The sequence below is a fragment of the Aquarana catesbeiana genome, linkage group LG07, assembly GCF_042186555.1.
Source record: "Aquarana catesbeiana isolate 2022-GZ linkage group LG07, ASM4218655v1, whole genome shotgun sequence".
NCBI classification, from domain to species: Eukaryota; Metazoa; Chordata; class Amphibia; order Anura; family Ranidae; genus Aquarana; species Aquarana catesbeiana.
The window spans coordinates 342,500,590-342,525,263 of record NC_133330.1 but is presented as its reverse complement, the minus strand read 5'-3'; the positions used below and the strand labels follow the sequence as shown (position 1 = coordinate 342,525,263).

Genomic DNA, 24,674 nt, shown 5'->3' with positions numbered 1-24,674 from the left:
TACAGGGATATGTAATGTAATACTGACATATAATCACACACATAGGTTGGACTTGATGGACTTGTGTCTTTTTTCAACCTCACCTACTATGTAACTATGAGCTTCTCCATTATGTTTTAGAGATTTAAAGTTTATGATCTTAATTCTTCTCTCGCTAATATTGATTTAAACAAATCCCCAAAACAAGCACTGCTTTGCAGCCAAATGGAAAAGCTATCCCTAAACACTTCAGAAGATTGATAAATTATATATTTATAGCAGCAAAAATCACTATAGCCAGCTCTTGGAAAACAACAATCCTACCCTTTGACATCCTAAAAATGAAATTGTCCTGGATTATGATTAATGAACATCTTTCAGCCATATTAAATGATAAGGTTCAATTATTTGAGGAAATCCTAGGAAATTACTTCAAAAATAGAAAAGTCTGCACAAGATACCTTATATCTTTAACCTTTTTTCCTTCTTATCTTTTTACTCTCTTTTTTTTTTATTTTGGCCCCATTTTGGACCTATTGTATTATTCACCTACAATATTAGGATGACAAGCTCATCCTCATTTGTTTACAAAAGCTTAAATAGTCTTCATGTACATTTAAGGGTACTTTTTTTTAACAGAGCTTGAAAACTTATATCTTATATAAGATATATCTCTTAGATTTCCATGTTACAATGTATTATTTTACTTGCAAATTTTGAAAACATTTATTTATTTTAGTGTTTACAATATATTTGTATAAACTAAAAGGCATCGTACCCTTGCTGTACTATTCAATGAATTTCTTTATTTATACATTCTTTATTAAATAAAAATCTGAATAAAATCTTGGAAAAAGAAAATCCACACACACGGGGCATTTGCAAAGCATCACTGAAGCATCAAAAACACATCAAATAAGCATGTTGAAGTGCTAGGCGGTTAAATGTGTGTTATATAGTTACATAGTAGGTGAGGTTGAAAAGTCCAACCTATGTGTGTGATTATATTCTGAAGTCAAAACAAGTGTAAATGAACCCTAAGAGCCGTGCTGTTAAAGCTTGCAACTATAAAGCAGGATAGTAAACCAGTCCGAGACCGAAGACCATCCAGAAGAGCCCATGGAGTGTTTGTCAGGTATCTGCTCAGGTCAGATTACATTCACCTTGGCCAGTCCTTGAAAGGAAAGGCATGGAGTTTCTTGTTGAATCCAGAAGAAAGAATGTCCACATCTGGCATCCGAAATCACTCAGGTCCTGGAACACCTCTAAATGTATAGAGACCATTACCCCAGGTCCAGGTGCCGTCAGCTGGGGTAATCTGCCTGTCCATGGTTGAGTTGTAAATGGAGGACAAGCCTGGAATGTGAAGTTCTGCCCAGGGCAGGATCCTTTCTACCTATCCTGTCGGGGCGAGATTTGTATTTCCTCGCTTAGGATTGATGTATGTCAGTGCACTGCATTGTCTGATTGAGTTGGGTTGTCCAGCGGGGTCTAACAAAGTTCCAGAACATTGATCAGAAGATGAGATGTCCAAATCCCTTGCCCTGATAGGATGTCCAGGACTTCTCCCCAGCCCAAAAGGCTGGCTTCCATCATGAGGATCTTCCATGAGATAGAAGAAAGGATTTCCCTGACTCCAGATCAGGATTTCTTAGCCACTAAACTAGGGCCATGACCTGGCCTTCAAGGTCAGGTAAATCGGTCTGTGCAAGGACTAGTGGGACCTGTCTCATGGGGTCTGGAGTGGAACTGGATATATAGAACCACCTTGAATGAGTTTACTATCAGCCCCAGAGCAATCATGCAGAGGCGGAGAGCTGGGTGACCCTTGGACTGAAGAGCCTAGGGATGGGAACAGAAAGTCTGACATTTTTCCTAGGGAAGAAAAACTGAATTGTGTCTAAATTAAGACCCAATGCTTCAAATGCTGATTCAGTTCCAGTGCTGCCCTCTGAAGGTTCCAAATCAAACTGAACCTTCTCAAGATCTAGATGCTTTGGAGCTATGTTGTTGGCGAGAGCCTGTGGTGACTGCTGACTCAACAAGAGGTCATCCAGATATCCCACAATAGTAATGCTAACACTGAGCCAAGCACTATGATGAAACACTTGAGGTGCAGAAAGTAGGTTGAATGGCAGAGCCACAAACCAGAAGTTCTGGGAACTACAGCAAATGCAAGGAGTTGCTGGTGTGCTAGAAAAATAGGGACAAGCATGCATCCTTAATGTCCACAGAGGCCTGAAAGTCTCCCTGAGGGAGGGGGGCCATGACAGACCTAGGGGAACTCGTGTGGGAATTCTGGTTTAGATTAAGACATTTAGGGCTTTGAGATCCAAGATGGTGGAAGATGCCCCTCTTTGGTTTGGGAACTGTGAACAGGTTAGAGTAGAATCCCAGGAAATGCCTTGCCATATCTACTGGGGTGATGACTGCCTGCTTGAAAAGACCTACAAAGATCTGCTTATTTGGACAGTGACACAGGCAGATTGGAAGACATGAATTGAGGATGGGGCTTAGAACCAAATTTGTAGCCCCTGGAAACAATCTCCTACAACCAAGCATCTGAGATGCTGGCTGTAAAAATGTCTGCAATGTTAAACAGACGTCCCCAATTTTGGAAAGTGTGGGGAGCCTTACTGTAAGGTTTATCTGAGGATTTGTGGGACTTGGAAGTCCAGGATCGGTGGATGACTGGAGGTCAGGTTTGGGCTTGCCTTTGGGGGTTGAGCCCTGGGATTGATAAAAGGAACTCTTCTAGGCTTCTAAAGAGGCCCCTAGGACTGAACCATAGGATTCTTTGCCTGGGGAAGTGAATATTAGTCCTCATGAGATGCATATGGGAAACGAGATGTGTGGCCACTTGCAACCTGTCAATGGCATGCTGTAGGTGAATGCTGCTGGCCTGATCTCTGAACACTCCATCCCATCTCAGATAGTAACTGGAACCCTTCTGAGGGCCTTAGTTGAGTCAGTTAAAGTCTGGCAGACAATTATCACAGTCAGGGCAGGGCAGGGCAGGTTGTAAGGGAGGGTCTGTCCAACAGAACGGGGTTTTAGAATGGGGCCACCAAATGCATGTTGTTGTGGTCCCTAAACACAGGAATATCCTACACAGAGATCATCAAAGCTTTGGTAAAGTAGGATACTGCCGGATCCGCAGTGGAGGTAAACCACTACCAAAAGTCCAAGTCAAATGGTTACTGCGCTGCTATCCATTAGGGGTGAAGGGAACAGCTTGTCTGTGTCTTCACAGTCTCCATAAAGGACAACTGGAAAGAGCAGATGCCTTGAATAGGTCTTGGCAGACATTGGTACCATCAAATAGGCTAGACTGGAGGCAGCACTGGTAGAAGCTGCAGGATGATCCTTGAGCTTTAAAAGATTGTGCCCTGCATCAATAATTTCCCAACTCCTATCATTCTTGCCCCATCTAAAACCCTCAAAACACCCCTACCATATGTAATCCTCCAACTCCTATCATTCCTGCCCCACCTAAAACCCCTCCACCACATGTAACCCCCAACTTCTATCATTCCTGCCCCACCTAAAACCTCATAACCCCTCCATCATATGTAACCCCACCAACTCTGATGATCAGGGCCGGACAAGGGGTGGACAGGAGGCACAGTTGCCCTGGGAAAAGTGAAGCAAGGGGGCAAAAAAATGGACACAGGGTGGTACACCCATTCTTAGGCATGTATTAACAGTGGGGGAGGGGGGCACAATTCTGGATCCTTGTCTTGGGCGCTGGACAACCCTGCCCCAGTACTGCTTACCAGGCCCCAATCCTGCCACTCCTGGGATTTATCACCAGGCCCCAATCCTGCTACTCCAGGGATTTCTCACTGGGCCCCATCCTGTCACTCCAGGGATTTCTCACTGGGCCTCTATCCTGCCCCCCCCCGGGGATTTCTCACGGGCCCCTATCCTATCCTGCCTCTCCAGGGATTTCTCACAGGCCCCTATCCTGCCTTTCTAGGAATTTCTCACCAGGCCCCTATCCTGCCACACCAGGGGTATTTCACAAGGCCCCTATCCTGCCCCTCCAGGGATTTCTCACTGGGTCCCTATCCTGCCTCTCCAGGGATTATTTCTAAGAGGGCCCCTATCCTGCCTCTCCAGGGATTTCTTACCAGGCCCCTATCTTGCCACTCCAGGGATTTTTTCTCAGAGGGCCCCTATCCTGCCTCTCCAGGGATTTCTCACCAGGCCCCTATCCAGTTTAGCACAGGCCCCCTATCCTGCCCCTTCAGGGGTATCTCACTTGGCCCCTATCCTGCCACTCCAGGAGTATCTTACCAGGCCCCTATCCTGCCCCTCCAGGGGAATCTCACCAGGCCCCTATCCTGCCTCTCCAGGGATATCTCACTGGGCCCCTATCCAGTTTACTACAGGCCCCCTATCCTGCCCCTTCAGGGGTATCTCACTTGGCCCCTATCCTCCCACTCCAGGAGTATCTTACCAGGCCCCTATCCTGCCTCTCCAGGGGTATCTCACTTGGCCCCTATTCTGCCCCTCCAGGGGTATCTCACTTGGCCCCTATTCTGCCCCTCCAGGGGTATCTCACTTGGCCCCTATCCTGCCGGTTCCAGGAGTATCTCACCAGGCCCCTATCCTGCCCCTCCAGGGGTATCTCACTTGGCCCCTATCCTGCCACTCCAGGAGTATCTTACCAGGCCCCTATCCTGCCCCTCCAGGAGTATCTCACCAGGCCCCTATCCTGCCCCTCCAGGAGTATCTCACCAGGCCCCTATCCTGCCCCTCCAGGGGTATCTCACTTGGCCCCTATCCTGCCACTCCAGGAGTATCTTACCAGGCCCCTATTCTGCCCCTCCAGGGGTATCTCACCAGGGCCCTATCCTGCCCCTCCAGAGGCATTTCATGGGCCCCCACACTGGCACTTAGCTGTCGATTGCTGTGTTTTGTTTTGGAGGTTGAGAGTAAATCTGATGTAATGAGGCTGATTGAATCTTCAATGAATAAAAGGAGTTCATGATCACTGAACGCCCAATCACATGGAATGAAAAGAAATGCACTGAGATTGTATAATTAAATGAAGTCTCTCTGCTTCTTTAGTGTTGCGGTAACAACATTTACCGATGACACCGTCCATTGCTAGGCAATGCTGTTTATTGGAGCCGGACGGTTGGATTTTGGACGGAAGGATGTTTGTTCTGCTGTAGAAAGTAAATAATATTTCAGCGGCAATATAAACATCATCCAATGTAGGAGGAACTCGAGCTGAGCCAAGGTCACCAGGCATTGTAAAACCCGATAATGAGGAAACGTATAACCTCGCCAACGCAAACACTCCACAACCCGGCTGATCCCAGGAGGAACAATATGGAGTCCAAGGGGCCCCAGCGCTGTGCTTCTCCTCACATGATGGCGTTTGATTGGCTGTTCAGTCAACAGACTGACCAATAGACATTTATAAACAGATGCCTGCTCCTCAATACCCCGAGACCCTCCAGTACGAAGATATGGAGGTTTATCTACTCGATTCCAAGACCAAAAGCCAACAAGGAGGGGAGCCAACTGGAAGTAATGAAGGGGGGGGGGGGGGGCAATTCAATAGCTTGTAGCCCCTGAAAACCACCTCCAGACCCCCAAACACGGGAGATTAGAGAATTAGAGAAATCTCTGGAAATTTTAAAGCCATGAGAAAAACAACTTTTTTTTTCCCGGAAAAAAATGAATTTGTGGAATTAAAAAAAAAAATACAAATTGAAAGTCATTTTGTTACACTGGGAAGGTGAAATTTATATATATATATATATATATATATATATATATATATATATACACACACACACACACACACACACACACATACACACACTATATTGTCAAAAGTATTGGGACGCCTGCCTTTACACACACATGAACTTTAATGACATCCCAGTCTTATTCCATAGGGTTCAATATTGAGTTGGCTCCGCCCTTTGCAGCTATTGGGCGAGAAGGCCTGGCTCGCAGTCTCCGCTCTAATTCATCCCAAAGGTGTTCTATCGAGTTGAGGTCAGGACTCATCCATGTCTTTATTGAAATTGGAATTTCAGCCGAATCTCTGTTTTTTTTTTATGGGTGGTAAACGCTCTCAGATTCACTCATCGATCGTCATTTCTCATTCTTCTGCTCAATATAAAATATTTTGGGTTGATGAGTGGAGATGTACTCTCTGGGTGTAGGCCCTGTTATCGTTCACAGGTCTTTATGGACCTTGCTTTGTCTGGTCCAAACCATTTGGTGGAGGGGGGATTATGGTGTGGGGGGAGGGGGGATTATGGTGTGGGGGTTGTTTTTCTGGGGTTGGGTTTGGCCCCTTAGTTCCAGGGAAGGGAACTCTTAAGGCATCAGCATACCAAGACATTTTGGACAATTTCATGCTCCCAACTTTGTGGGAACAGTTTGGGGACGGACCCTTCCTGTTCCAACATGACTGCACACCAGTGCACAAAGCAAGGTCCATAAAGACATGGATGAGCGAGTTTGGGGTGGAGGAACTTGACTGGCCTGCACAGAGCCCTGACCTCAACCCCATAGAACACCTTTGGGATGAATTAGAGCGGAGACTGACCTCACAAATGTTCTTCTGGAAGAATGGTCAAACATCCCCATAGACACCCTCCTAAACCTTGTGGACGGCCTTCCCAGAAGAGTTGAAGCTGTTATAGCTGCAAAGGGCGGAGCCAACTCAATATTGAACCCTCCGGACTAAGACTGGGATGTCATTAAAGTTCATGTGTGTGTAAAGGCAGGTGTCCCAATACTTTTGGTGATATAGTTTACATTTGCTTTGGAAGAATACATCACCTCTAACGTTGGGTGTCCTACATGTGTGGATGCTGCATTATGTAAAACTATGGGGTGCTCCAAGATTGTGCTTCATTTTTAAAGTGGTTGTAAAGGCAGAAGGTGCATTCTATGCAGTAAGACAAAAAGCCTTCTGTGTGCAGCCCCCCCCCCCCAATATTTACCTGAGGTCTCTCTCGGTCCAGCGATGTCCAGGAGTGACAAGCTGCTAGTTGTGAGGGGCACTGAACAGGAGGGGGGGCAGAAGAGGGACCCGAGAAGAGGAGGGGCTGCTGGGTGCAAATCCATTACCGAACATGTTTGTTATTTTTATAGGAGTAAAAAACTAGACTTTACAATCACTTTAAGGGTACCTTGACAAAAAAAAAAAAAGGTTGAGAAACACTGACCTAATTTATTTTAACAATCACCCAACTGTAGGAGGTACAAGATGGAGCCCACAAGCAAACTAAACTGGAGCCTTTCCCCTGCAGTGCCCCCTAGTGGCAGAAATGCATATTTCTCTTGTGTGAGAAGTACAGTGTTACTTGAACTGTATTCCAGGATTTGCTTGCCTTCAGCTGAGAGAACTTGCGATAATTTAAGACTTTAACATCTCAGAAATCTTAGGGTCTACGTGTTATTGGATACCATGTCATAGATATATTATTTATCATTGTAAAAGAACACATTCCACACTTCTGTTCTTTTAAAATTTTCCGGGAAAAAAATGGCTTTGGAAAAAAGCGGGAAAAACTTTTTTTTTTTTTTCACAATTTGTCAATTTTTTTCTGGGCCTTCCCACCTCTACTGGAGATGCAGGGTGTCAAAGTGTCTCCAAAGGCTAATAGATGTCCCATATTCTGGAAAGTGCAGTGGTGAACGCTCATGCGAAGGAAACCTTGTTGGAGACTTGGAATGCCGCAGCATGAGGGAAGAGGGCCACTCTTGGGTCAGGACTTGGATGAGGAGAAATGGACCTTGTCCTCCAGCAAGTGGAGAGCCTTCCAAGAGTCTTAGGCTGCACTGACAAAGAGGAGTACTCTCACCACCTGTGGCATCCTTGATGAGGGCATCTTGGGCTGCTCCCAAGAGGCATTGTCCCCTATAGGCCATTTGTTTTTTGTTGTGGACTCGGGTGTTTTTTTAGATGGTTTGCAGACCAACACTTTAGCCAAAGCATCTTTGTCACAAAGGGTGTACCAGCAGACAGGATGGCTCTTCTAGTTGGCGCCCTGTGCATAGCCACAGGCTAATTTATGGTCCTTTACATGCACTTAGGAAAGGTGCACATGCTCATGCACGCACGCCCATCTGTCGCTCGCTTTGGCGCCAAGCGGGCTATTTAAACTGAGCCAGTGCTATGCTTCAGTGCTGTCTTGTCTACAGCGTTCCCGTGTATACCTGCAACCTGTTATTCTGCACCTGACTACTGTTACCGACCCGGCTTGTCTTTGACTACTCCTGAACTCCACCTGCACTGACCCCGGCCTGCCTTCGACCTTGCCTCTGCCCCTTGCTGCTGCTCCACCGATCTGTTATCAACTTGGCCTGTGTCCTGACTTCAGTCCTGCCTATGCTTCTGCATCTGATCCTTCTGCACGTATATGACCTGGCCCGTCTGACTCTGTTCCAATTGCCGCTGGACTGCCCGCTGTGAGACTCCGCCTACAATCCACTGGTGCCTGCGTGGCACCTGTCTGTTGCCAGTCTGCTTCTGCTCCACTGGTGGTCTTCTTCTGCTTGATCCAGATATTCCATCCAGCTCTGCTGCTAGCAAGGCCAACGGGCCCTCATACATCTCTGTACTTCACCTGTCCACTTAATCAGGGGCCCCGAGTCAGAGGTGTAAGAGAGGCCTTACTCATCGTGTCAGGCTCTTCTACCAGGTACATGACAGTCCTCCTCGTGTTCACCTATAGGAGACTCATATGAGACTTCCAACGACCCAACCAGGATGAAGCTCAAGGCTGCGGGCATTACCTCAAAACTCTCAATAACAAAGGGGCCACCTGCCATAGCGATCAGATCCCTACTCATAGCCTTGGACCAATCAGTTGGGGCTGACAGACTGAGGTCTCAGCTCCGGACCAGGAACAAGGCACTAGAGAGGCCTCCAGATAATGGTGGAGTTCTTATAGAGGACTCTATAGGGATGGTAGACTTTTTGTTAAGGGATACTCCGTAAAGGAAGAATCTGGGAAGTCCCAGCTGTCTTGTGAGCTCTAATGGACCCAACACCAGGGACAGCAGTCAGAAAAGGGTGACAACACTCAGCCTATGGAGAAGGGATGACTGTAGTGTGAGGACGGGGAAGATTATTCCAGCACACAGCCTGTATAGGAGGGATGATTGTTAGTGGTGACTAAAATGAAAATTCCAAAACCGAAAATTCAGGACGCACTTGGCCGAAAACCAAAACTGAAATGGACAGTTATTTTTTTTTCAAATTTAAGTAATGTGGCTGCAGTTTTTGGACTGGAGTCAATGGGACGCGATTTTGCATTGAAGTCAATAGGCAATGTTTTTGCATTGAAGTCAATGGGACGCGATTTCACATTGAAGTCATTAGGTGGCGTTTTTGCATTGAAGTCAATGGAACGTGATTTCCATTGAAATCAATGGGACGTGCATCTTACATTGAAGTGAATGGGACGCGATTTTACATTGAAGTCAATAAGGGGGCGTTTTTGCATTGAAGTCAATAGGGGGCATTTTTTGCATTGAAGTTAATAAGGGGCATTTTTGCATTGAAGTCAATGGAACGGGATTTTGCATTGAAGTTATAGGAATGCAATTTTGCATTGAAGTCAATAGGGGGTGTTTTTGCACTGAAGTCAATGGGATGCGATTTTGCACTAAGTCGATGGGACGCGATTTTGCACTAAGTCGATGGGACGCGATTTTGCACTGAAGTGAAAAAGACGTGATTTTGCATTGAAGTCAATGGGATGCAGCATGCCATTATCATTATTTTTTCTATCGGCAAAACGTTATTAAAGCGGGATTCCGGCCAGGATAATTTTTTTTATAAAAGTCAGCAGCTACAAACACTGTAGCTTCTGACTTTAAATAAGTAGACTTACCTGTCCTGGGTACAAAAAAACAAGAGAAATAGCCCTGATCTTATCACTTATATTGCAGATACAACATTCATGCATCCGCCCCTGAAGAAGTGAGCAGGGTCTTGTGAAATACGTAGGGCTTTATTAATGCTCGTTTTATGCCGGTACATGCTGGGTATTATTGATGTCTGCGTTATGTCTACATAATTTCCTGTACACATGTATGTACATTTAATTTTCTTATTGTATATGTGTATTTACTGACCTAGCAACTTTCAAGTTTTATTGTTGCCCATTGATGTAGAATACTTGTAATAAATCTTTCTATATTTACTTTCATCCGTGTTGTGTGCATTGGCCATTATGCCGGGTAACTCACAATCGTTGTTGTTGCCGCTCCGTCACATAACATTATGAAATGAATAAATTGATTTTGTCTCGGTGTTCCCTGTGAACATTGGCTAATCCTCTCACCTCATCCAAAGTCCCAGGGCTACTTCTCTTGTTTTTTTGTGCACTATCAGGGATGGAGGTGTCACACCAGACTTTAATCTCCTTTTTTTACCTGTCCTGGGTGCCCGCAATGTCGGCCACCCGAGGCCGACCCATCCACAGCGCCATCTTGTGGTGATACATTTAAATTCCAGGATTTAGTATCAACCTTTTTTTTGATTGAACCCTGGTGGAAGACACCCATTCAGCCCACAAACTGGTCTGTTGTTACCATTAGCCATTGTCCATATTACATCTAGTGTGTTATCACCCTTCGGCCAGTTATATTTGCATATTGCTCCCAGGGGGTCTTTCTGGGCTGAGCTGTGTCCTCTTTCGCTGTTCGTCTTTCATGGCGGTGGTTTTCATGCAGCTCGGGGGCTGCGATGTGCATAGGGGAGTTCTGTTCCTGATCTCTTGCTGTCCTCCCCTGTCTGTTGACGGGGGTGACCACCTGCACATCGACGCCATGTTCTCCACGGCCATACACTGACGTCTCCCTGACGTAACGAAGGTGTGGTCATCCTGGACGGTTGGGTGGTTGTTGCATTTGTGCAACCCCTTTGATGGTGGATGTCTTACAGATGCCGAAGCATGGTGCTGGGGGCGTAGCCTTTGGGCCCTTGTGGGTATATCTGGATGTTCAGCACGGCTGGGATTCTGATTCACAACGTGACGATTGGATAGAGCGGTTATATCTCTAAGAACAAACTGACAACCATTGGATATTTTCCACTCCATTGAGGTACAACTTTGTTACTTTTCTTGACACCTATTGGGTTTGTTACATTGTCCTTGTACACATGTAATACTTTTGTTTGTTCCGCTTCCTCAGTAGTCCCAGGTCTACTTCTCTTGTTTTTTGTGCACTATCAGGGATGGAGGTGTCAGAGGGGTCACACCAGACTTTAATCTCCTTTTTTTTTACCTGTCCTGGGTGCCCGCGATGTCGGCCGCCCGAGGCCGACCCGTCCCTCGGCTCTCAGGTCCCGGCCCCGCCATCCTAACTAAAGGAAACAGGCCGTGGAGCCTTGCGGCTTCACTGCCAGTTTCCTACTGCGCACGTGCGAGCGGCGCTCTGTGAATGGCCCCGTGGCTTTCTGGGAACACACACAGTTCCCAGAAGGCAACGGGGCCGCTCACCGAGGAGCAGAACACGCCACGGAATAGGAAGAGGCAGATTAGGAAGACTGCCTAGCAACAAGGGTTCAGGTAAGTTTAAAAAACATTTTTTTTTCAAATTTTATTTTTTTTACGATTTTTCATGCAATTTTTTATTTTAGGGTGGCCTTCCACTTTAACCCCATTTTCAGCGGCCGATATATCAGTGCATCCCTAATAATTGTAGTGTTAGGACGGGGGAAGAATATTCCAGCACACAGCCCACTTCCTGCAGATATGAACCAGCAGACCATCCAGAGTTTTCATTTTATTCATTATTTCAGTTTCTACACACAAGACGGGACGGATGAAGACGGTCACACACAGAATGACCCCACATCACCCACACTTCCTCCTCAGACAGGCAGAGGATAGCTGCTTCTTGGATACAGTTCTGTGCACAGACGGCGATCAGACATTGCTAAAGAGAACCTGTCATGAAAAATAAAACTGCCATTCTCTGACCCACAAGCAGGTCCTAGTACACAGCCTGTGACAGAATGGCAGCTTCCATCTGAGGCTTCTGATACAGGCTTGCTGTTTGTCTGCAGAGCATCACTCCGGAACCTGTCTGTGCCCCGCCCAATGGAAGCAGATCGGCAGAAGCACTGATGTAAAGAAATAAGGCACTGTGTAGGAAGTCAGACACTCCGATATCCCGGGAATCTGAGATCTCGGACACCCCGCAGCAGCAATTCTCACACCACAATCTCAAATAAAAAAAACATTCAGAAGGTTCATCAATAAATAAAACAAGAGACACGACACCGATATGTCCCAGAAATGGCGCCCTCTGCAGGTACTGGCCGCATCACACATCTCTCTCAGTTATGTTAAAGTCTGTCATGTGGCCTGCGGCAGCGCAGGGGGCGGGATTAGTGATCAGTATGATGTCACTGCTTCTACACTGGAGAAGTCAGTGTGATGTCAGTGGCTCCACCCCTTAATCAGTTCTCCAAATACAGGTGGAGCTGTGCAGTCCTACGCATTTCACACAGGGCGAGCGGACGGTCTATGAGATATCGCCCCGGGGTCAGGACTGGTCCACTCCAGCTGCAGCGGCTTCCTCCTTGGGGGGCGGTTCCAGGTAGATGGGAGTCACGGACGGAGGCTTCTTACTCCTGCATCAGAAAGAGAGGGGCAGAAGGTTAGTGGAGAGCCAAAGAGTCCAGAAAAGAATCAGGGATGAGGGCCAGGATCCCAATACAGTCAGAGATGAGGGCCAGGAGCTGAACAGTCCAGAATCAGGTCAGGGAGGAGGGCCAGGAGCCGAACAGTCCAGAATCAGGTCAGAGATGAGGGCCAGGAGCCGACCATTCCAGAATAGGTTCAGGGAGGAGGGCCAGGAGCTTTACAGTCCAGAATAAGGCCAGGGAAGAGGGCCAGGAGCCAAACAGTCCAGAACAAGGTCAGGGAGGAGGGCCAGCAGCTGTACAGCTTAGAATAAGGCCAGGGAAGAGGGCCAGGGGCCGAACAGTCCAGAATAAGGTCAGGGAAGAGGGCCAGGAGTCGAACAGTCCAGAATAAGGTCAGGGAAGAGGGCCAGGAGCCAATGAGAAATTGTCCAGAATAAGGTCAGGAAGGAGGGCCAGAAGCCGAACAGTCTAGGATAAGGTCAGGGAAGAGGCCCAGAAGCTGAACAGTCCAGAATAAGGTCAGGGAGGAGGGCCAGGAGCCGAACAGTCCAGAATAAGGTCAGGGTGGAGGACTAGGGGCCAAATTGTCCAGAATAAGGTCAGGGAGGAGGGCCAGGAGTCGAACAGTCCAGAATAAGGTCAGGGAAGAGGGCCAGGAGCCAAACAGTCTAGAATAAGGTCAGGAATGAGGGCCGGGGGCCAAATTGTCCAGAATAAGGTCAGGGAGGAGGGCCAGGAGATGAACAGTCCAGAATAAGGTCAGGGAGGAGGGCCAGGAGATGAACAGTCCATAATAAGATCAGGGAAGATGGCCAGAAGCCGAACAGTCCAGAATAAGGTCAGGGAGGAGGGCCAGGAGCCGAACAGTCCAGAATAAGGTCAGGGAGGAGGGCCAGGAGCCGAACAGTCCAGAATAAGGTCAGGGTGGAGGACTAGGGGCCAAATTGTCCAGAATAAGGTCAGGGATGAGGGCCAGGAGATGAACAGTCCAGAATAAGGTCAGGGAAGAGGCCCAGAGACCGAACAGTCCAGAATAAGGTCAGGGAGGAGGGCCAGGAGCCGAACAGTCCAGAATAAGGTCAGGGTGGAGCACTAGGGGCCGATTGAACAGGATAAAATCAGGGAAGAGGGCCAGAGGCTTAACATTCCAGAATAAGAGCAGGGATTAGGGCCAGGAGCTGCACTGTCTCGAATAAGGTCAGGGAAAAGTTAGGAGCAGAGGGGTGCACAGCTCAGGATGAGGGCTGCTGATTGTTTTCAATCAATTTAAATCTGCAGCTTGTATTAGAACAATCCTTACTGATCCTGCCACCCCCTGGGTGCTATGGAGGAACAAAGGAACACATGACAGTGCCAATGTATGGTTATTGGCCTAGCGCTGTCCTATGGGGCGGGGAGACAGTCAGCCCTGGGTACACTTCAAATGGAAACCCAACCTAAAATCCAGAAGGGTTGCTTTTTTTTTTCTCTCTCTGAATGGATAGAAGGGGAGTACATACTGCGGGGGAGGAGGAAGGCGATTATATACTACGGGGGAAGTAATGTGAGTGTTCCGTACACAGACACAGGATCGGTCTTATCTAATGGAGTAAAACCTCCATTAATTATATAGCTGTGGACAGTTTTGGGATATGACATCACTATACACAGTGGTGTAGTGGGTAGCACTTTCACCTAGCAGTAAGAAGGGTTGTTGGTTCGAATCCCAACCACGACACTACCTGCCTGGAGTTTACACATTCTCCCTGTGCCTGCGTGGGTTTCCTCCGGATACTCCGGTTTCCTCCCACACTCCAAAGACATTCTGGTAGGTTAATTGGATCCTGTCTAAATAGTCCCTAGTATATGAATGTGAGTTATGGACCTTAGAGTGTAAGCTCCTTGAGGGTGTATGGACTGATGTGAGTGTACAATGTATATGTAAAGCGCTGTGTAAATTGACGGCGGTATATAAGTAACTGAAATAAATAAAATAAAAATAAATACAGGGGACACACTTGGCTACAATTGAGTTGCTGCAGAGGAGACATGAATGGGAAACCTGCAGCGACTCTCCTCCAGTATCCCTGAATGTGGACGATGGATCTGGAGCTCCTCCTGGTGGACATCTGCAGAACTGTCAGTGGAAAATTTGAACTCATTATCAGTGGTCTCAAAGTGGCGGCCCTCCAGTTGTTGCGAAACTACAAGTCCCATCATGCCTCTGCCTGTGGGAGACATGCTTGTAACTATCAGCCTTGCAATGCCTCATGGAGGGCCGCCAGTTTGAGACCCCCTGTTCTAGATCATTATTGTACGATGACAAAAGCCTGATTTTATAAAGGGGGGGGGGGGATTCTGCTCTTCTACAGAAGGTGGGACGGGAGGAAGAAGATGGGCAACGTTCCATGAGAAGGAGACGGGAGGAAGAAGATGGGCAACGTTCCATGAGAAGAAGGAGACGGGAGGAAGGAGACGGGCAACGTCCCATGAGAAGAAGGAGACGGGAGGAAGGAGACGGGCAACGTCCCATGGGAGGAAGGAGACGGGCAACGTCCCATGAGAGGAAGGAGACGGGCAACGTCCCATGAGAGGAAGGAGACGGGCAACGTCCCATGGGAGGAAGGAGACGGGCAACGTGCCATGGGAGGAAGGAGACGGGCAACGTCCCATGGGAGGAAGGAGACGGGCAACGTCCCATGGGAGGAAGGAGACGGGCAACGTCCCATGGGAGGAAGGAGACGGGCAACGTCCCATGGGAGGAAGGAGACGGGCAACGTCCCATGGGAGGAAGGAGACGGGCAACGTCCCATGAGAGGAAGGAGACGGGCAACGTCCCATGAGAGGAAGGAGACGGGCAACGTCCCATGAGAGGAAGGAGACGGGCAACGTCCCATGAGAGGAAGGAGACGGGCAACGTCCCATGAGAGGAAGGAGACGGGCAACGTCCCATGAGAGGAAGGAGACAGGAGGAAGGAGATGGGCAACGTCACCTGGGAAGGAGACTGAAAGAAGATGGCCAACGTCCCATGGGAGGAAGGAGACGGGCAACGTCCCATGAGAGGAAGGAGACTGGCAACGTCCCATGAGAGGAAGGAGACGGGCAACGTCCCATGAGATGAAGGAGACGGGCAACGTCCCATGACAGGAAGGAGACGGGCAACGTCCCATGACAGGAAGGAGACGGGCAACGTCCCATGACAGGAAGGAGACGGGCAACGTCCCATGAGAGGAAGGAGACAGGAGGAAGGAGATGGGCAACGTCACCTGGGAAGGAGACTGAAAGAAGATGGCCAACGTCCCATGGGAGGAAGGAGATGAAAAAAAGGAGATGGGCAATGTCCCATAGGAGGAAGGAGACGGGCATGTCCCATGAGAGGAAGGAGACAGAAAGAAGGAGATGGCAATGTCCCATGAGAGGAGAGGAAAGAGTTTTACTTACGAATACGGAGAAAACGGGACTCCCACCACCAGGAAATGATTCTTCTTTCGGAATAGACGCCACAGACCATTGTGGTTTCCCCGAACGTCCAGATCCCAGACATGGAGGCACTGTGCAAAGAGAGACAATTCTATTGTCTGTGTATATAAAGTCCTCAAACAGAAAAATCGCTGATCATACAAAGTGGAATTCAATTCTCTATTTACACCATTCACAGATCAGTTACAATGTCCCTGATATCAGGAAAGGTCACACTCACATTTTTTTTTCTTTTATTGGCTGAACTAAATGGACTTGTGTCTTTTTTCAACCTAACTATGTAACATACTGGAGAGGTCACGCTCACATACTGGACGAGGGTTATGAATATTGGGCACCTTTGCCAGCTGTGTCCAGGTGGTGAAATCGGCTTCCTGCTCCATGCGGATGAACATGACGTACGTTTTCCCCTCCGTGTCGGGGATGAAGGAATCCTCGCAGGGGTCCTTACTGTGATCCAGAACCTCCGCCTCTCTGCAAGAGAAGAACACGCTCAACTGCGTTCACAACAAACCAATCACTGCAGCCGATCGCTGCAACGCTGAGCGTCCGAACAGAACTTACCGGAGGATTCGGTGGATTTCCACCTCGTAGGCGTCCTTCCTCAGACTGCGCTCCACGGAGGAGAGAAAAGACACAAAGAGAGGAAGAAATACAACAATCAGCGGGAATGTAAAGCGTTTTTCTTTTTAGATCTATTTTGAGGTTTTATGGAGCGCTCTATATTGATCTGATTTGATCACCTCTGGGATTTATATTTTTATTATAAAAAAAAAAAAAAAAGGACAGAAAATTTTGAAAAAAACAAAAACAAACAAACAAAAAACCCAACATTTTCTACTTTGTTATAAAACATATCCAATAAAATCAAATTTTATTCCAAAAGTATTCTGCTACGTCTTTGGTAAAACTTGATGACTTTGATGCATCTTGAAGCAACGCCTGTGTATTATTGAGGCCTATGGACCTCAAGTCACATCAAAGTCAGACCAAAAGAAGTGCAGGGGCTATTCTGAAGTCGCACAGATATGAACTTTACTCACTGGAAATCATGGGGGGAGGAGCGACTTGTCATGCGACTTTGCAGTCCCAAGTCGCAGGACAAGTTGCACAAGTGTGAAAGGGGCCTCAGTGTTTATTGATTGGTTTGCGTGAAAGTTATAACGTCTACAAACTATGAGATAAAGTATATATCTGATAATCGATCGATCCTGATGTACTGACGGTCGATCTCATTCCTTGAGAGCGTTTTTGAAGCAGGATGTAAAAAAAAATTAAAAAAATTAAAAAAAATAAAAATGTAACCCCTTTAAGACCGGGCACTTTCACCCCCTTCCTGCCCAGGCCAATGTTCCGCTTTCAGCGCTCTCACACTTTGAATGACAATTGTGCCGTCATGCAACGCTGTACCCAAACAAAATTTTTACAATTTTTTTGAGACAGATTGAGCTTTCTTCTGGTGGTATTAAATCACCACTGAGGTTTTTTTATTTCTTGCTAAACAAATAAAAAAGACCGAAAATTAAAAAAAAAAATTTCTTTGCTTCAGTTATAAAATTTTGTAAATACTGTATTTATCGGCGTATAACACGCACCCCAAGTTTAGGAGGGACGTTTAAGGAAAAAAAACTTACATTTAAATGCCCATCAATGCAGCCTTATCAGTGTCCATCTGTAGCCTTGTCAGTGTGGCCTTGTCAGTGCAGCCTTGTCAGTGCGGCCTTGTCAGTGCGGCCTTGTCAGTGTGGCCTTGTCAGTGCAGTCTTCCAGTTTAAAAATGGTGCAGCCGAGATACAGATGTCCTGTGTATCTCGGCGGCTCTCGGGGCCCCTCGGCGGCTCTCAGGTCCTCTCGCAGTCCCTAGTGTACTCGGCTCCGCTCTGCTCACAGTCACGCCCAGTCCCTGTGTTATGTCCATCATAGGGCGGGACTGGGCGTGACTGTGAGCGTAGCGGAGCCGAGTACACTCGGCTATGTATCTCGGCGGCTCGATCCTCCGCTCACAAATCGGCGGGGGATCGGCGATAACACGCACACACAATTTTCCCCTGATTTTAAGGGGAAAAAAGTGCGTGTTATACGCCGATAAATACGGTAAGTAATTTTTCTCCTTCACTGATGTGCGCTGATTAGGGGCGGCACTGATGAGGAGGCACCAATATCCGGCACTGATAGGCGGCAATGATGGGCACTGATGAGGACACACTAATATGCAGCACTGATGGGCACTGCTAGGCAGCAATGATGGGCACTGGTGGCCGTCACTGGGCATCAATGGTGGGCACTAGTGGGCATGCACTGATAATCACTGCACTGTTTATTAGTGTAGATCCCCCTCCCGTCAGGAGAGACGCTTATCGTCTCTCCTCCACTCACGTCCTGTCACCAGTGAATAGAGGAAAGCACTTCCTAGTTACGCTGTGATTGGACACAGCTGATCACATGATAAAGAGCCTTACCTCATAGGCTCTTTACCGTATCGGAGATGCGGTGTGTCAGAGAAACACACCGCACTACCGATCGCCGCGCATCCCCGGGAAACCACACGAGCGACTCCTTCTGAAGGACGTCATATTGTGTCCAGTCAGAATAGGGGAGCCACCGCCTGGCCACCAATTTACTATAGGCCAATAGGGATGTAGTTAATTCATTTTTCATTCAATTTTTAAACATTTTTTTCTTTTTTTTAACATTTTTTTCACAATTTTGATTTTTTTACATCCTTTCATCAAAGTAGTTCAATGTCACCAGTGACACACAATGTACTACTCTAGGGGGGGGGGGGGGTGATCAGGGATATATATATTTTTTTACTCTGTTATTGCTTATAATGAAGATCACTGTATGAGCCACCGTTTTAGCCGTCATGAATGGGATAACATTCATAAACACCTTGCTTATGTTTGTGATCTGTGGTTGGCTACGGCTAATCACATGGTACAGGTACCAATCACAGATCCAACACACAGTGTCCATCAGCTATCCAGTGACTTGTGCAGAGATCCAGTGACTCAAGTAGAGCAGAGTTATATATATTCATTTATTGTATTTTTTCTATATGGATTATAGTAATTTCAGCTACACATGAAAACTTGTTTAAACAGTCCTGAAGAAGCGGTAACCCTGTGAAACGCGTAGACTGATATATTGTTCAGCTCAAACCTTTTAGCCCAAACTATTATGTATCCAATCGATTATGTATCCAATGTTATATACATTTTCATACAACCCTGAACCTTTCAGGGTTGTAACTTGGATCCACCACCTATGGTGATCTCTCCCCCCCCCCCCTTTTTTTTTTTTAATGAAGGAAGGAATTTATGATTTTATAATTTTGTACGAAATAAAATGTTTTTTTTTTTTTTAATCAGTATATAAGCTCTCTACTTTGAGGTACGGTCACATAACACCAGATGGGCATATTTAAAGTCCATTATAAAAGGCGGAGTCCTACTTTTGCACACATGGAGGCGGATGGTGCCCTATAGTGTTATATTTCAGGAGGTGATAATATAGAGACCCCCGAACACCTAATTATTAGGATTAAGGGTTCCATACACTTTATCCGGCAGGTTGCAGTTTGGAGGAGGTATATAAATGTATGAACATTCCCCACCCAGCAATGGACGCCCCCTCACCTCTCCACGTTGGAGATCTGCACATTGGGAACCGTGTTGAATTTGTGTTTTTTGAAGTAAGCTTCCTGCAGAATATAAAGATGTGATGAGGGTTCTGCATTGCTGGGATCACCAACAGATAGACATGTGTGACTACACACCAATCAGCCAGAACATTATGACCACTGACTATATACAATGTATCTATCCCCCCCTCTGTATACACCGATCAGCCATAATACTATGACCACTGACAGGTGAAGTGATAACATTGATTATCTGGTTACAACGACATCTGGAAGCAGGGAGTGAGCATGTTGTCCCTGAAGTTGATGGTCATCGCAGGTTGTTGTGTATGGAGCTGTGTAGTCGCAGACCGGTCAGGGTGTCCATGGTGACCCGTGTCCACAGCCAAACAGCACCTACAACGGGCACGTGAGCATCAGAACTGGAGCGATGGAAGGTGGCCTGCTGTGATGAATTCAAGAACGGTTTGAGGAACACAACTAGGAGTTGGAGGTGTTGACTTGGCCTCCAAATTCTCCAGATCTCAATACAAATCGATCATCTGTGGAACGTGCTGGAGAAAAAAAAAAAAAGTCAGACCTATGGAGGCCCCAACTCCCAGGACTTGAAAGATCCGCTAGTGACGGTTTGGTGCCAGATACCACAGCGTGCCTTCAGAGGTCCAGTGGGGTCCATGGTGCCTGGACAGGTCAGGACGGCAAAAGAGGGAGCCACTAAATATAAGGTGGGTGGTCACAGTGTTATGTCTGATGGGTGTAGAGATACACACACATAGCACGGCCCCCCCGTCAGCCTCATATATCACAATCAGAACTGCTTTATATAGTAAATGAATAAAATATCTTACATGGAAATATCCGTTCATGTTGAGCCCCACGATGCCGAAGTGATAGGACCGGGACACGTCCGGGATCAGGCACTCCCGCCCCTTCCTCTGTTCCGGCATTCTCATCCACATATCCCAATCCCACAGCTGGAGCACAGAGAGGGAACGGTGTCACCGCAGCACAACGTGGTCACTTACCGGCAGCGTGATGGTGACGGTCAGCCACCTACCTTCTCTGGAGTCGGCCATTTTGGCTCCAGTTCATCCTTGTAAAGAGTCCTGCGAAGAACCCACCCCAGGCCGGGCATGGTCTCCACCCTGTAGAGGAGCGAGGGATCCTCCGCCGTGTGCTCATAGCCCTGCAGAGGGGACAGGAGGATGAATGACACAGAACTGACAAGAGACAAGAGAGTCCTCAGAGCCAATCAGAGGAGGGTTATTGGAAATATCACATGATAATCGTCATTGATAAGCATCTGATTGTGTGACTCATGTCCAGACAATAGCTGAGGTTATCAATGTATCTGTTCCTTCACTTCCAATAAACCTCCGATGATTGAGTATGGCTCAGAGGACCTCTGAGGATGGGGACATAGGAAGGGGGACACAGGGATGGGGACACAAGATCAGAGACATAGGGATGGGGACAAGGCATATAGGGATGGGGACACAGGACAGAGGACATAAAGATAGGGACACAAGATGAGAGACATAGGGATGGGGACACAGTAATGGGGGCAAATGACAGGGGACACAGGGATGGGGACAAATGACATGGGACATAAAGAAGGGGACACAAGATCAGAGACATAGGGATGGGGACACAGGGATGGGGAAACAGGATAGGGGACATAGGATAGGGGGTGCACATAAGGATGGGAACAAAGGAAGGGGATAAAGGATAGGGGACATAGGGATGAGGGGAAACAGGATAGGGGACATGGGGATGGGGACACAGGATAAGGGAAATAAGGATGGGGGACATAAGGATGGGGGACATAAGGATGGGGACATAGGGATGGGGGACATAGGGATGGGGGACATAGGGATGGGGATGCAGGGATGGTTTGCACAGGATTGGGGACACAGGATAGGGGACAAAGGATGAGGGACATAATGATGGGGACAAAGGATGGGGGACATAAGCATAAGGGACACAGGGACGGGGACATAGGGATGGGGACAAAGAATGGGGGCATAGGATGGAGGACATTAGGATGGGGGACAAAAGATGAGGGACTCAGGGATGGGGACAGAGGATGGGGGACATAGGGATGAGGACACAGAATGGGGGTATAGGATGGGGGGCATAGGGATGGGGACAAAGGATGGAAGATATTGAAATGGGGGAAAAAAATGGAGAGGGGCATAGGAATGGGGACACAAGACAGGGGATATATTACGGGGACATCTACCTGATCATTCCATGCAGAGATGCAGTACAAGCTCTCATCCTCCTCCAGGAGATGGATGGTCTGACTCAGAAAACTGCAGACACAAGACATGAACATACACATAAATAAGGTAGAACACCTTCTAGTACTTCAATATATACATAAAATATCCGGCATGCAGAGTTCAGTATATATTTATTATCTTTTCACAATCTGTGCCACACTGAAATCAGGCTGACGATGGGAGGTCCTACACTGTGGACCACCCATGCGTTTCTCTGCTGACCAAACCCACTATCTAGTAGACATTTGGGTTTAGCCTCTAGGGAGCTGGAAGGGGAGGGGTTTAGCCCTCGTGGGAAGGATAGAAGGGGATGAAGTTAGCCCCCAGGGAGCTGGAATGGGAGAAGTTGACACCTAGAGGGCTAGATGAAGGGGGTTAGCCATTAACAAGGCTCTGAGGACCAAAGGACCCAGGGGCTGGATGGAGAAGTGATCAGATCCCGGGGCCTAGATCGAGAGGTTGACATTAGACCAGACATGGGTGTCACACTTACAATCAACAAAAGATCTACCATAAAATCACCAACATACAGTATATGATGAAAGGAAGGAAAAGATGTCTGTAAACCTCAGAAAGCTTCCATCGCTCCCAGTTCTCCCATGCCGTCCTCCATCTTTCAGCCTGAATCAGCCATCTGTTCTAGGGCTGTGTATTGAGCGACCTATAAATTCTACAGAGAAATGTCACCTACCTGAAGAAATCCACCGAGATGTCCAGATCTTCCTCCAGAACGATGACAAACTTGGCGTCCTAAATGTGGAATAAGAAATCAGAGAGCGGTCATAGAATATTCTCAGATCTCCCTCCGGGGGTGGGGGGAGGGGGGGCTGGATATCACATACAGCACTGACAAGTACCCCGAACTTCACCCTACTGATAGGATCTCATATCTGTGTATTCTGTAATCTCACTAATTAACATGGGGGGGGGGGGGTCAGGAAAGGACTGGACCCAATCTGTCACACAAACTGCAGAAATCAATTAATTCACAGGAAAGGCCCACCAGGTACAGGAACAGATCACGAGGACAATACGACCCACTTCTGTCAGTCTGAGACCCGCAGACCCCAAATTATTATAGCGAGAGGCTCCTCTGTAAAGATTTATCCTTTTAAAATTGGTTCACCTGCCATCCCACCTTCCTCCCAAACGCCCCTACACCCCCCATTCTGCCCTACTCCCATCTCCTTCCCCTCCCACCAGTTATACACCGCCTTCCGCCCACCTGCCCTTCCGCCCACCTCACACCCACCATTCCGCCCTTCTCCCACCCGCCCTTCCGCCCACCTGCCCTTCCGCCCACCTCACACCCACCATTCCGCCCTTCTCCCACCCGCCCTTCCGCCCCCCATTCTGCCCTACTCTCATCTCCTTCCCCTCCCATCAGTTATACACCGCCTTCCGCCCACCTGCCCTTCCGCCCACCTCACACCCACCATTCCGCCCTTCTCCCACCCGCCCTTCCGCCCACCATTCTGCCCTACTCTCATCTCCTTCCCCTCCCATCAGTTATACACCGCCTTCCACTACCCACCTGCCCTTCTCCCACCCGCCTTCCACTACCCACCCGCCCTTCTCCCACCCGCCATCCAACCCGCCATTTCTTCACTAGAATAACTGCAAAAAATTAATTCTCACCGGATGGAGGTTGAAGGAGGCGGTCAGGCTGGCTTTGTAGTGCTGGGAAAGAAGAATGAACGATGTCAGCTGTACAGACAGGAGGATGAGGGGAGAGGTGCAGAGAGGAGGATGAGGGGAGAGGTGCAGAGAGGAGGATGACGGGAGAGGTGCAGAGAGGAGGATGATGGGAAGGTGCAGAGAGAAGGATGACGGGAGAGGTGCAGAGAGAAGGATGACGGGAGAGGTGCAGAGAGAAGGATGACGGGAGAGGTGCAGAGAGAAGGATGACGGGAGAGGTGCAGAGAGAAGGATGACGGGAGAGGTGCAGAGAGAAGGATGACGGGAGAGGTGCAGAGAGGAGGATGACGGGAGAGGTGCAGAGAGGAGGATGACGGGAGAGGTGCAGAGAGGAGGATGACGGGAGAGGTGCAGAGAGGAGGATGATGGGAGAGGTGCAGAGAGGAGGAAGATGGGAGAGGTGCAGAGAGGAGGATGATGGGAGAGGTGCAGAGAGGAGGATGATGGGAGAGGTGCAGAGAGGAGAATGATGGGAAGGTGCAGAGAGAAGGATGATCAGAGAGGTGCAGAGAGGAGGATGATGGGAGAGGTGCAGAGAGAAGGATGATGGGAAGGTGCAGAGAGGAGGATGACGGGAGAGGCGCAGAGAGGAGGATGATGGGAGAGGCGCAGAGAGGAGGATGATGGGAAGGTGCAGAGAGGAGGATGATGGGAGAGGTGCAGAGAGGAGGATGATGGGAGAGGTGCAGAGAGAAGGATGACGGGAGAGAGGTGCAGAGAGGAGGATGATGGGAGAGGTGCAGAGAGGAGGAAGATGGGAGAGGTGCAGAGAGGAGGATGATGGGAGAGGTGCAGAGAGAAGGATGATGGGAGAGGTGCAGAGAGGAGGATGATGGGAGAGGTGCAGAGAGGAGGATGATGGGAAGGTGCAGAGAGGAGGATGATGGGAGAGGCGCAGAGAGGAGGATGATGGGAAGGTGCAGAGAGGAGGATGATGGGAGAGGTGCAGAGAGGAGGATG

General features: G+C 48.1%; 1 protein-coding gene across 1 annotated transcript in view; it reads right to left on the bottom strand.

The window, feature by feature from the left end:
- Nucleotides 1-11,747: 11,747 nt before the first annotated feature.
- Nucleotides 11,748-24,674, bottom strand: part of POMGNT1 (protein O-linked mannose N-acetylglucosaminyltransferase 1 (beta 1,2-)) — a gene marked incomplete in the record, with an annotated part of 29,249 nt that continues 16,322 nt past the window's right edge. Inside the window, 10 exon segments of the mRNA XM_073593953.1 lie at nt 11,748-12,613; nt 16,050-16,159; nt 16,427-16,562; nt 16,653-16,697; nt 19,727-19,791; nt 20,580-20,705; nt 20,789-20,917; nt 21,974-22,046; nt 22,708-22,766; nt 23,655-23,696. Coding sequence (XP_073450054.1) covers nt 12,526-12,613; nt 16,050-16,159; nt 16,427-16,562; nt 16,653-16,697; nt 19,727-19,791; nt 20,580-20,705; nt 20,789-20,917; nt 21,974-22,046; nt 22,708-22,766; nt 23,655-23,696 — 873 coding nt within the window.